Source organism: Chelonia mydas, chromosome 10 (assembly GCF_015237465.2).
Source record: "Chelonia mydas isolate rCheMyd1 chromosome 10, rCheMyd1.pri.v2, whole genome shotgun sequence".
NCBI lineage: Eukaryota > Metazoa > Chordata > Testudines > Cheloniidae > Chelonia > Chelonia mydas.
The window spans coordinates 48839646-48853672 of NC_051250.2; the positions used below are offsets into that span (position 1 = coordinate 48839646).

At 39.2% G+C, this 14027-nt stretch overlaps 1 protein-coding gene across 14 annotated transcripts in view; it reads left to right on the forward strand.

Moving 5' to 3' along the window:
* SCAPER (S-phase cyclin A associated protein in the ER) overlaps positions 1-14027 on the forward strand; it is a 356135-nt gene that overhangs the window by 19274 nt on the left and 322834 nt on the right. For 13 of the 14 annotated variants that reach the window (XM_043523924.1, XM_043523925.1, XM_043523930.1 and 10 more), the window contains one exon: positions 13612-13729. In XM_043523924.1, coding sequence (XP_043379859.1) covers positions 13612-13729 — 118 coding nt within the window. Of the gene's footprint in view, positions 1-2188; positions 2203-7835; positions 7838-13611; positions 13730-14027 lie in introns of those variants that run through there. The other variant, XM_043523926.1, reaches the window with a different exon arrangement.

The following is a 14027-nucleotide window of genomic DNA, read 5'->3' on the forward strand; positions in this document are numbered from 1 at the left end:
GAAGAACAGTACAATTTTAAAAAGCTCAGCTCCACAGGTCTGTTTTTTATCAGTGATGTGATGCAGGAAATCCTCTAGTCTATTAACAGTGAGGAATCTTCCCATGGATACTGTGCAACCTCAATTCCAGTTGAAGTCAGTGGGAGCTGAGAATGCTGAGCAGCTTGCAAGAGATGCTTAGACCCTAATTGAGGAGAGAGTGGAAATTGCTCCTCAGATTTTCAGTGTGTGCGTGCAGTGGGCGGAGAGTGGGAAGATACAGTTCAATTTTTGCTGTTTCCCTGCCTCAAAGTTTAGGTTTTCTGTTTCTCATACTAATAGCCTTTTGTTTCTGTACATGTGATGTGTCTTTTTTCTGTTGAAAGTAAAACAACATGTATTACCACATTAAAAATGTATTTAGTGATAATTAAAGTTGCAACAGGACATACCTCCATCACCCAAAACCTTAAGAATGCAAATAAGTTACAGAAAAGGCCTCCAGCATTTCTTGTCACCTTTGCCATCATCTACAATGTTGTCAGTAATTCACTCTGATATTCCATAAAGCATTTCCTCTGTCTTCAACAGATACCCAAAACCAATATGTTCCCCAACTTCATCCAACTCCTGCTCTTACGCAAAACCTTAATCGTGACCTCATACTCTCTCCCAACAGATCAGCACATCTGACTGTTATTCCAAATTAATGGACTGCATGTTATTCTATCTTACCATGGCTGGGACTGTGCAGGATCCCCGTGGGGTGCAGCTTGGGACTGTGGGATCTCTGAGCCCCCTTAACTCTCCCCAGCCTGGGCTGTCTCTCACAATGCCCTGTTAGTGACCAGCAGCAAGCCCCTCCAGGCTCTGTGATCACTCAGCACAACAGCATGTGGAGTCCCACACCCAGTTATATTGCATGAATGCTCCCAGAGCCACTCATGAATCACACAGAGAAAGGCACCAGCCTAATCCTACCCGGCTCCCAGCACTGTACCAGGAATATACTATCTTGCACTGCTCAAGATGAGCAATGCAAATTTATTTATTGGTTCACCACTTTATTAATGGAAAGTGGATATACACTAGCCTTTGTACCCTGAGCAGTTTTCCCACGTACTTCATACAAACTCACTGGTAAAGATAAACAGTAAAACAAATTTGACTATAAAAGATAGATTTTAAGTGATAGGCAAAAAGACAGAGTTAGTTACCAAAAGAAATAAAATATAAGCATGCAGTCTAAACTCTCAACCCTATTAGACTGGGCAACATCTAGATTAAACAGTTTTTCTCACCCCACTGGATATTGCAGTCCTTAGTATACAGGTTTGTTCCTTAAACCTGGGCCAATCTCCTCTGTTGGAGTCTTGTTCTCTTTTTGGACAGCGCTTTAACGTTGCTAGTGAAGACATGCCCTTAGTTGCTTGCAGCATAGGTTGGGGCAGGAGAAAAGGCCAACATGGCCATTCTGACTGTTTTATACCCTCAGTCCATGTGCATGGAAAACCCAAGTCCAGGCATGTCTGGGGCATTGCTGAGTCTCCCAGCAAGGTTGAGCAGTTCCCCTGGTGTGGCCTCATGCAGGTGAGTCATTGCATTGTAGCTCCCTTGCTGGACAGTGGTTGCTGATGGGTTGATTGATAACCTGCCGGGGTGTTGGTTACTTTCCTTGCTGTTGCCTCTGGGGAGCTAATATCTGGCTGATTCCCCAGTTTACAGCATGTTTTAATGACAACTATACAACACAATTCTCATAACTTCATATGCATATATGGATAGAGAAATGACTTTCAGCGGATCATAACCTTTCCCCTGTTACCTTAAAAGGCATGCTTTATATGCAAGATCACATTCATGTATGAATGAGCAATATGGGGGTTCCAGGACGCTCCCCCAAGGTATGGAATGTTACAGGGACCATGGCTAAGTTTTGCTTGACAGTGCAAGATGGATGAAATTGACTGTCTCATCTTGATTAGAGAAATGTCTTAGTACATATATACAGAGAATGTTAATGAAGAAGAGAACCACTGTAATACTTCATACGTCAGTGCATATTAGCTATTTACAATGAAATAAGGAAGATAGGGTTGCAAGGAAATAGCACAGACCTAATAATAACTACCTAATATGTAAGGGGTTAGCGAATTTGTAGTAGCTCCCCTTAGTTAACTGATGATTGTAATTCCAGCAGTGTCAGGAATGGTTAAAACATGAGTATTTCAATAAGATATATATATATATATATATATATATATATATATATATATATATATATATACTGGGCTTTGGGCCCCAGATTTTATCCATCAGCTGAAATAGTCCTTACTATAGGGTGAATGATTACTTCATTCTAGATGAACAGCAGGGGCTTAATGTCTTGATGTCCAGTACTGCCTTTAACACAGTGATTTAAACACAACAAATCCTGCATCTTTTCAGGGGATTAGATTAGATGACCCTTACGGTCCCTTCTAACCCTATGATTCTATGATCACACTCTCCTCTTTGCTTTGTGACTGTACTCTCCTGGTTCTCCTGTTTTGCTGACTATACCTTCAGCATCTCATTTAAGGATTTCCTGTTCTCTGGCTGGTGTTCCACAAGGTTCTGTTCTTGTTTGTCTTGTCTTAGTTAGCTTGCAAGCTTTTTGGGGCATGGAACATGTGTTAGTTATGTAAAGGGCTAAACTGATGGGTAATATTAATATAGACATCTTTTTGTAGTAATATCAGGAGTAAGCCTCTAGCTAGCTACTTGTGCAGCTTTGTTTTGGGATATCATTCGGTGGTCTCAAGACTAGGGGGATCAAAATAATCACTTGCTAACCTGAAACTTAATTTCTTAAACTGTTTGTTGAGTTCATAATGATAACATTTTTTCTTTCAAGGAGGGAATTGGTTTCTTGCTCATACTTAGTCCAGATTTCACTTAACTGGTCTCCATTTTAAAAAGAGAACTTACTTTTAGAAAGCATCCCTAGAATATATTTCTTTACTGTTGTCTGGTTATTGGCTAATATTTTATATGTGGTTTCATATCAGAGAAGTTCTTTCAAAGTCACAGGTTATCATATTCAGAAAAGACACAATATCTGGTTGTTTTGTGGCCAATAAAAGACCAGGGCATGTTGTTTTTCTGCTGTTTTCTATTTGTTTTTAAAGATGTTGAAATAATAATTTTAAAGAAAAACCTATAGGACAAGTTTTTTGTAAACATTTTTCAGAGTAAATTTGAATGCTGAGATGATCAAAGTTCTGCAAGACAGCCCACTACTTTCCTCAATTTGGGATTATTCATACAGGAAAGTGCACTGCTTTAACTAAAGCCTTGATTTTAAACTGATTTAGCTAAATCAGTGCCAAAGGCTTTATGAACCCTCTTATTTTGGCTTATTTCAATTAGGTGAATTTGGTTTGAAATTGGTTTAATTTAAATCGAACTAAACCACTCAAACTGAAATAAGTGTTCATATAGGGATTTGCAACAGTTTAACGACACTGATTTAAAATGAGATGTATGTTAAACAGGTGCAACTTTTTGTGTTGACAAGACATATAACATCACTTGGAGAGAAAAAAAAAGAGAGAAGACTATCATTTTATGAGAATTTGTTATGGCCCTCAGGCTCCTGACCAGTTGTTTGTGCATCACTTGGTTGTGTAAGCTTTGGGCATCGTTCCTTACTGCATGTTGTATTGACAGTTTATAAACCCCTAGATCAGTAATGTCAGCCAGTCTCTGAGAATACTTCTAAGTGCTTCTGCTGGAGTAGAGTAAAAAGTAGGGCTGTCAAGTGATTAAAAAAATTAATCGTGATTAATCGCACGGTTAAACAATAATAGAATACCATTTATTTAAATATTTTTGAATGTTTTCTACATTTTCAAATATATTGATTTCAATTACAACACAGAATACAAAGTGTACAGTGCTCACTTTATATTTATTTTTGATGACAAATATTTGCATTGCAAAAAACAAAAGAAATAGTATTTTTCAATTCACCTAAGTACTGTAGTGCAACCTCTTTATCATGAAAATTGAATTTACAAATGTAGAATTATGTACAAAAAAACTACATTCAAAAATAAAACAACGTAGAACTTTAGAGCCTACAAGTCCACTCAGTCCTACTTCTTGTTCAGCCAATCGCTCAGACAAACATGTTTGTTTACATTTGCAGGAGGTAATGCTGCCTGCTTCTTGTTTACAATGTCATCTGAAAGTGAGAACAGGTGCTCACATGACACTGTTGTAGCCGGTGTTGCAAGTTATTTACGTGCCAAATGTGCTAAAGATTCATATGTCCCTTCATGCTTCAACCTCCATTCCAGGGGACACTCGTCCATGCTGATGATGGGTTCTGCTCGATAACAGTCCAAAGCAGTGCGGACTGACGCATGTTCATTTTAATTATATGAGTCAGATGTCACCAGCAGAAAGTTGATTTTTCTTTTTTGGTGGTTCGGGTTCTGTAGTTTACACATTGGAGTGTGGCTCTTTTAAGACTTTTAAAAGCATGCTCCACACCTTGTCCCTCTCAGATTTTGAAGGCACTCCAGATTCTTAAGCCTTGGGTCGATTCTTAAGCTATCTTTAAAAATCTCACACCGGTACTGTGACGGGTTCGGTCACAAGACTCCCTTGGGACTGTCAGCTGGTGTGCTGAAATTACCTCTGAGCCCATCTTCCCTGCCAGCATGGGACTTCTAGAACCTTGCTTGTTGAGCCAGACACTCTAGTCTGCTGCAACACAGACCCAGGGTCCGGGCTACGCCGCCAAAGCTGCAGGCTTTAAGTGAAAACTGCTCTGCAGGTTACCTGACTCCCGCACCCAGACACCCAGCTCCCAATGGGATCCAAACCCCAGATAAATCCGTTTTACTCTGAATAAAGCTTATACAGGGTAAACTCATAAATTGTCCACCCTCTATAATACTGAGACAGAGATATGCACAGCTGTTTTCTCCCCCAGGTATTAATCACTTACTCTGGGTTAATTAATAAACAAAAGTGATCTTATTAAGTATAAAAAGTAGGATTTAAGTTGTTTCAAGTAATAACAGACAGAACAAAGTAAGTCATCAAGCAAAATAAAGCAAAAACACGCAAGTCTAACCCTAATACATTAAGAAACGGATTACAGGTAATATCTCACCCTCAGAGATGTTCCAATAAGCTTCTTTCGCAGACTAGACTCCTTCCTAGTCTGGGCCTAATCCTTACCCCTAGTACAGTCCTTGTTATTTTCAGCAGACATTTTAGGTGGTAAGCAGGAGCTTTCTCATGACTGGCAGCTGTTCCACCCCCTTTTATAGCTTTGGCACAAGGCGGGAATCTTTTGTCTCTCTGGGTCCCCATCACTCCTTCTAAATGGAAAAGTACTGGATTTAAGATGGATTTCATTACCAGGTGACATGGTCACATGTCACTGTAAGACCTCATTCTTCATTACCCACAGGCTGGCCCACACGTACACAGGAAGGTTTGCAGGTAAATAAATCATCTACAATCAATTGTCCTAGTCAATGGGAGCCATCAAGATTCTAAACCACCATTAATGGCCCACACTTTGCATAATTACAATGGGACCTCAGAGTTATACTTCATATTTCTACCTTCAGATACAAGAATGATACATGCATACAAATAGGATGAACGCACACAGTCAGTAGATTATAAGCTTTATAATGATACCTTACAAGAGACCCTTTGCATAAAGCATATTCCTGTTACATCATATTCACATTCATAAGCATATTTTCATAAAGCATATGGAGTGCAACGTCACAGGTACCTTCCTTGAGTATTGTCAAATCTGCAACAAAAGTGTTCTTAAAATGAACAACATGTGCTGTGTCATCGTCTGAGACTGCTATAACATGAAATATATGGCAGAATGTGGGTAAAACAGAGCAGGGGACATACAGTTCTCCCCAAGGAGCTCAGTCACAAATTTAATTAACGCATTATTTTTTTTTAATGAGTGTCGTCAGCATGGAAGCATGTCTTCTGGCATGGTGGCTGAAGCATGAAGGGATAGATGAATGTTTAGCATATCTGGCATGTAAATACCTTGCAATGCCAGCTACAAAAGTGCTGTGCAAATGCCTGTTCTCACTTTCAGGTGACATTGTAAATAAGAAGAGGGCAGCATTATCTCCTGTAAATATAAAGAAACTTGTTTGTCTTAGCGATTGGCTGAACAAGAAGTAGGACTGAGTGGACTTGTAGGCTCTAAAGTTTTATATTGTTTTGTTTTTGTGTGCAGTTATGTAACAGAAAAAAATCTACATTTGTAAGTTGCACTTTCACAGCAAAGAGATTGCACGACAGTACTTGTATGAGGTGAATTGAAAAATAGTATTTCTTTTATCATTTTTACAATGCAAATATTTGTAATAAAAATAATATACACTTTGATTTCAGTTTCAACACAGAATACAATATATATGAAAATGTAGAAAAATATCCAAAATATTTAATACATTTCAATTGGTATTCTGTTGTTTAACAGTGTGATTAAAACTGCGATTAATCACAATTAATTTTTTTAATCACGATTTTTTTGAGTTAATCGCTTGAGTTAACTGCGATTAATTGACAGCCCGAGTAAAAAGTAAAATATTATTTTGGACTGACACAAATATTGGCTGTTTTTAACATTTTCTGGTAAGTAGTTAGGCTAAGGATGAATTGGAACAGTTTTAACATAAGCCCCATTTTTGAGTTTACCCTCCTTGGGGTTCCTTTTGAACCAAATTAAATAACTTGTCCCTTTCATATATTAGCTTTCCTTGACAGCTCAGTTCCTCTTTAGTTATACTACTTTTGTGTTCAGGACACTATGGTATACAGTAGTGCCTCCGAGTAATTCTCTGTGTAGCACTAGATGGCACACTGTGACTTTGAAACAATCTACTGAGGTCTTCTGGACGACAGGAGCCTAGGTTAAAATATTGTTAGTAGAAACATTCAAAATATTGTGCAGTTTCTCACACACATTTATTGCATTTCATACTACCATTATACACATAGATAAAACAGTTTAAACTACAGTGCCTCATCTAGTACAGTCTGCAGACTTGGTTATTAAAGATGATAGTGCTCATGGACTGAAATGGTTGCAAGATTGGGGCCTAAAGTTGTAAGTATGGTGCAGGAAACATCTTGATCTGTACTATAATGCTTAAAATATTGGGTTTATTAACTTTTTGTGGTTCATTTTCTCAACATGTACTGCAAGCAGTTAACTACAAGAATGGTTCTGCTGACTTCAGTGGGACTGCTCACATGGGTAGTTATATACTGTAACTTGAACTTTTAAATTATTTTTTGTACAGAGCCCTCTTTAAGTAGTATGTTTTGAATTTTGTTAAATGTATTTTAAAATTTGTTATAGGAGCTTTTTTTCCCGCCCTGTTTACATTTGGAAAAGTCTTTTGGATGGGCTTGAGAGCAACATCACCAAACTTTTTCAGGCCAGCTCTCCTTTCCTCCCCGCTTTGTCTATGTACACATACCTGACTGTTACTTCCTGCCTTTCAATTTGAGCTCTGCTCCTGCTGTTAACAATAAACTCCCTCTTGCAGAGCATGAAAGAGGGAATGTCCCATCAACAAAACGGTAAGACTATGCACAGTGTGCTGTCAATTGAAGAAAGTAAACAATCTGAAAAAAGAATAATTTTTCTTTTAATTTCTTTGTTACAGTTATCTTAGGGTTTATTTGTAATGGTAGTAGCTACAACATTTTCAGATGTAAATGCGATTTTCAAATTGACTGTGACCCTTTAAATGTTTGCAAGCCCTGAAGTGGACATAATATGTACCTGTAACAAGGCCCAGTGGTGCATATGGACATCCCAGTGCACCTGTGACAATCTTTGTGCCTTTAAAACTTTGAGCTGTAGCTGCAGGTAACATGCTCCTAGTCCTGCTTTATAGCAAATCACATATAAAGCTTCCTGCCTCTTAGGCAGGTAGAAGAGTCCCACCTCAGGGAAGGATCTGAGACTGGGCTTTCTGCATTTTTCAGGCAGAGAGGGAGACACTTGCAGGGAGCAGGAGCCAATTGTGAATAATGGCCAGTAGGCGCTACCCAAAGAGGAATGATGCATCCTTTTCCTTCCCTGTTGGTGCAGACTGGACTGCTCTTAGGGGAAGGATGTGTTCTCTCCCTCCTGTCTGGCTAACACAGGGAAACCTTCTTGGAATTATTACCCAGGGTTTTTTTTTCAGTTGATTTGATAATAAAACAAGCCCTGAGTAAAGGGTTTTAAAAGACTCAAGGTTGGAGCTTTATATCCCGTCCCTGCCTGGTGAAGCTGCCCATCAACTCATAGTACCTTAAAGGGATACTGCGAGGCTAAATTTATTACTTATAAGGTGGTTTAAGAGTCTCAGATAGAAAATGATGTAGAAATACATTATACAAGCCATTTTTAAACAAAAATGACATACTGCAGGAATAAAAGTACAAATATTTGTAAGTATAAGTTTTTAGGACTTTTCAGTTAGAGTAAAATGACTAAGATTCCTATTGATAGCTTACTAACTTGGACTCTGAATGTCGTTTACTGTAGTTGTTACTTTTTTGAAGTCATATTTTAAATATTAGATGGTTTCAGTATAATGCAATAAAATAAAATCACAAGAAAGTGACCAATTCAATAATAAAAACATTGTTATGATGGTCCATATTTCTTAGCCTAGTTGTTTAATTTTGTTTTGTAAGTCATTATTAGTTTTATTTTTATTGCACTTTTGTCAACAGTTATGAATGTAGTGAAGTTAAGATTCTCCCTTATTTTCCATCTTCTTACTGTTGTATTGGAAGAAGTGCAGTCTCAGCAGAGGGTCCTTTTAAAGCCAGCTCTTGCATGTTATGCCTGTGTCAGAGGGCCCCAGTTTGTTGATCTGCAGTGCCATGGTATAAAGTCTGCCTTCTTAGTCAGGCTTTTTCCTGTGGAGTGCTGGTTGCATTCTGTTGTGAGGCAAGAATTTATTTAGTTGATGTTAGTCAATATCTGTTAATGTTTGTTTTATTGTATATGCTTTCAAAAGCCTTGAACTGAGTATATTTTACAAATCTAACCAAATTTGTTTCTTAAGTGAGTGGGAATCATCCTCAGGGATCCTTCTTATATCCTTAACTTCTCTACTATAGCTTTGTGTAGTAGTAAGTTATCTTCTAGGGTCTTGTTTCCACTAGGAAGAAAAGGTGTAATTTTAGCATGAAACAGGTGGTCCAGATAAACCAGAGCTCCTCTCTAGAGTTTCTTTGCCACACTAACGTATATTTTTGGCCTAGGGTTTTGTCTACACTAGACTTTTTTTTACCTTGTTTTAATTGATTGCCAGTTAATTCAAGATAATTTATTATCACTTTTCGTCCTTCTCATGCCAGTGTTAGCGCACAGGGCAGAAATTCGTCTATTCTATTCTTCTGTCATTTCTTCTGTCATTCTTCCATCTACTTTATGGTGTTGAGATCAGCTGTTTTGTCCTCCCTACCAAGGGTTTTTTTTAAGGGTTCTCTTGGGTACCCTCTCTTTTTCATACCAATCAGTTTCAACTCAATGACATCATGTGGGAGTCTGTGTGTTGGTATCCAGAATAAACCCCACAAATATGTCCCACAATTCCTTCTGGTTTTGGTGGAGATGAGATACTGGTTGGTAATTGATTAGATCTCTTCATTAGTGATGAAGTCTTCCCCGTCAGTGCCCAGAATCTTTCATAGCCACTTACTTTCGAAGCAGCGTAGTTTTCTAAGTAACATTTTAGTAGATCTGCAGTTTTCACAGCCTTATGTGAAAACTGAGATTGTGTTTGAGTTGAAAATTCTCAGCTTTGTTCTGGTACTGTGCATCTTTGATTTCCATACATTGTTGAGTGTAAAGAATGCTGTAGATGCTTTTACTATCCTTGTCGATCCCTTTTTGACGTCTCCATTGACTAGTAGGTGCTGCCCAGGTAGATGAACTGTTCTTCTTTCTTTTTGTTTTTGCCTTCTAATGTGATATTGCTGCTTTGACATCTGGGTCTCAGGGATCTTTGTTTTAGCATAACTGATTTTGAATCCTGGTTGGCCTGCTCTTTTTGTCAGGTTATCTGTCTTTGTAATTTTTCAGGGTTGTCATAGTGCAGTATCATTGGCAAAGCCTAGCTCTTCAAGGCATTTGCCATCTACCCATTCTGTACCAGTGTTTGTATTGCTAATACACTTGATTATCCAATTTATGGCAATGCCAAACAGCAGTTGAGAATGAAAGCAGCTTTTTCACTCCAGTGTGCACTTTGAACTTTGTTGCCTGGTTATTCACCTTTACAGAACATTTCACATCACTATACATGGCCTTAATGATGTGGACAGCTTCAGCTGGGATTCCAGGGACGGGAGAATACTCTACAATGTATATCTGTGTAGGCTGTCAAACGCCTTTTGAAAATCAATGAAATTGATACATTCCTCTATGATGGTCTTTAGTGTGAATATCTGGTCTATATAGGATCTCCTAGACCTGAATCCCGCATGTTCTGTAAGCTTAGCACCCACTGTTTCTTTCATCCTGTGTAGTATCTGTCACGGAGTCACTGGGGCGATGCTCTGGAACTACTTCATACGAAGCCAGCCAGGACTCTGGAGGAGCATGCCTCCTCTCTCTAAGCATACTGTTTCCAGGGCAAGAAGCTTACACAGGTTCAGCCTTCCTGGGTCTGACCTTGGAGCATTCAGCATCCCCTTCCACACTGTGCACTTCGCACAGCGAGTCTGTCGGGGCGAGGCTCCTGGGGAAGCCAGAGCACTCTGCACCACAACTCCACAGTCAGTCGTGACTCTCAGCCAGCTGGTAAAACGGAAGGTTTATTAGTCGACAGGAACACAGTGTAGAACAGAACTTGTTAGCACAGAAATCAGTGACTTTCAGCCATGTCCATCTTGGGGGGAGGGGAGCCCAGAGCCCCTGCGCTCCAAGCCAGCTGAGACTGACTCGCTTCCAGTTCCTGGCCCCTGACCTGCCCGTTGCTCCTCCTCCGGCTTTTGTCTCCCTTCCCAGGCCAAGAGTCACCTGGTTGCATCCCCCTCCTGGGTCTTAGGTTACAAAGGGGCAGCCATAGCATCGGTGCAGGCAGCTGGAGCAGCCCCCACAAAAGTAACACACCCTTATTCCGACACGTGTGTATTGGTGCAGTACACCGGAAACTGCGGCACACACAGCATTCATGCAAAACAGTAAGGCTCTCATAGGCTCACGTACAACATAACAAGGGAAAATCCCCACTACGTCACAGTATCACGCTGCAGAAACTTTCCCTACAACGGAGAGTAGTGTAACTCCTCTCCAGTTGTTACAGTCAGTGAGATAACCTTGTTGGGTATTCTGACAATGATTCCATGTTTCTACTAGTCGGGAGGGGAGGGAAGGTCTCCTTTTACCAGACTTAATTAAACAGTTCTTTCAGATTTGTTAGCATTGTGTTATCAACAGCTTTTAGCATTCCTGCTGTGATTTGGTCATCTGCTGCTGCTTTGTTGTTTTTCAGCTTCTTGACTACAGCCTGTACTTTCAACATCTCTATTGGGCTGATGTTAACGTCAAGTTGATCAGTTTAGCATATTTCATCAAAATCTGGTGCCGAGGTGGGGCTGGGTCGGTTGAAGACTCTGCCCATCTATTTTTCTATTAGTTGTAAGCATTTTTTCATCTTTGCCTTTGACTGATCAATTTCTTATTTTGAAATTTTCACAAAGGTTTCAGTCATTTAGTAAATGTCTCTGTGGTTTCCTTTCATAGCAGCATTTTCAGCTTCAGCTGCTAGGTTTTCAGCATATCTCCATTTATCTTTCCTTGCATTGGTTTTCACTTTTTTTGTTTGCTTTCTTATATTCCTCCTTTGGTTTTCCCAATATTTCATTGGTCTTAGTATTCAGGAGTTTTCCTTGCAGTGCTTTCCTTTCCTTGATGAGATGCCTTGTCTCTTGGCTTATCCAGTTCTTGCTCTGTCTATGTTCATATCCAACTGTTGTTCCTGCAGCTTCAATCCCCTTGCCTCTGAGTGCTGCCCATTTTTCTTAAGGTTCAGTCTGTGTCTCACTTTGACCTGCCTTTGGCAGTGCTTCAAACCTGTTCCTTAATTCAAGATGGAATTTCTCACAATAGTCTTTCATTTTCAACTTTGTACTGTTGATTTTATTTGCCACTTCCTGGTTAAAAGGTGATCTTCCTTAATGTTATTTTCAGTGCAGCAATGCAGAGATTGTGGTCACTGCTAATATTTGCTGCTTGATGTGCCCTTGCATCTTGGACAGATGACCTGAATCTTCAGTTGATGTACACATGGTCAATCTATTTTGGTTTTTGTTTTGTTTTAGCATCTGGTGAATTCCATCTTTCTTTGTGAGGGAATAGGGTGCTTGCAAGAATTAGGTTGGATACCAGTCACAGTTCAATGAATCTCTTGCCATTTTGGTTGATGATTATCAACCCATGCTTCCCTGTCCACTCTTTCCACATCCTAAGTTAATGTTAAAGGTCACCCATCACAAGGAGTAAATCATGTTTTGTTATTCTGTTAATCACACTCTGGAGGCAATAGAAGAATTCCTCTTTATCCTTGAAGCTGTGTTCCTCCAGCAGAGCATAGTGCTGTCTGATTGACACTTTTGGTCCAATCTGGTTTGGAGTCTGGCATATATGATGTGTTGGTTGATGTATGCCCAATTGATGATGTATGCCCAGTATGTCATAATGAGTGCTACTCCCACTCAATGTTTGTTATCACAATGACTTGAACCAATGACAATTTTCTTTTCTTGCTAGAAGTGCTTCTTGTCCACACCTGGTCAGTCTGTTCTCACTGATGTCCAGGATTTTGAGTACATAATTATCCATTTCCCTCATGATTTGTGAGATCATTGATGTTTGAAATGTTGTTCTCGCATTCCAATAACCAATTCTGAGGTGTTTTCTTGCTGCCATCATCAGCCTTTTTGGGGTCCTGGCTTCCACAGGCTGGCTTTTTCCAGAACCCTTCATGAAATATGAGGCATTGGCAGCCATCTCCAACAAAGTGGTAGCCTGGTTCCATTTCTATAACCAATGAGGTGTTTTTTGTTTGTTTTATATGTGGCTAGATGTTTGCCTTGTCCTTCCCATTTTATCCACGTTTAGGAGCAGCAGCCACATCAAAGGTGCAGCAGGTGGGGTTAACAAAAGGTAAACACACTCATAAAGGTATAAACACTTCTCTAATGCTGGCAATCAATTTAATCAAGGTTAAAAAAAAGTCAGGTGTAGACAAACCCCAGCTGAGGGCTAGACACTAGTTCTCATTCTGATTAAACATGCTGCTAGAAGATACTGTAAGAGCTATGACATATGCATCTTCTCTGTGAAAATGAATGAGTACATCCATGCCACCCACACAGTTTCTAATAGGTGGTGAAAATACAATACCCATCTCACAGACTTTTACGAATAGTAGTTAATATTTATACTTATGTTAGGATTGTCAACTGCAAGCCCCTTTTCGGATGTTTTAGCATTAATGCTTTGAGATAATTAATATATTAGCTTGAAATAGAATGATACATTTTTCCTATATTTCACATTTTCAGGCTTCTTTCCAACGCTCTAATAGTCATGACAAAGTGAGGAAAATTGTTGCAGAAGAGGGTCGTACAGCAAGAAACCTTATTGCATGGAGTGTCCCACTGGAAAGCAAAGAGGACGATAGTAAGTATTGAACTTCCTTCCCCACAACCTTCCCTTACTCTCCCACCCAAAAGAGAAGTTTAAGTTTGAAGTAAAAATGTTTATACCTAAAAAATGTATCTTAAATTTGATAACTGCTTAAAACATAGATATCAATATTTTAAACTAATTTCTTCAGTATGCTTCCTGTTTAATTCAATTATAATTTTGTAAAACATATACAAAATTTGATAAAGACGAAATAAAAGGTATCTTTACTGTTTTCTCCCCTTTTGTTGACTGTAGCTAGGCTGGTTACAGTTAGCCTCCTATGTGCCCC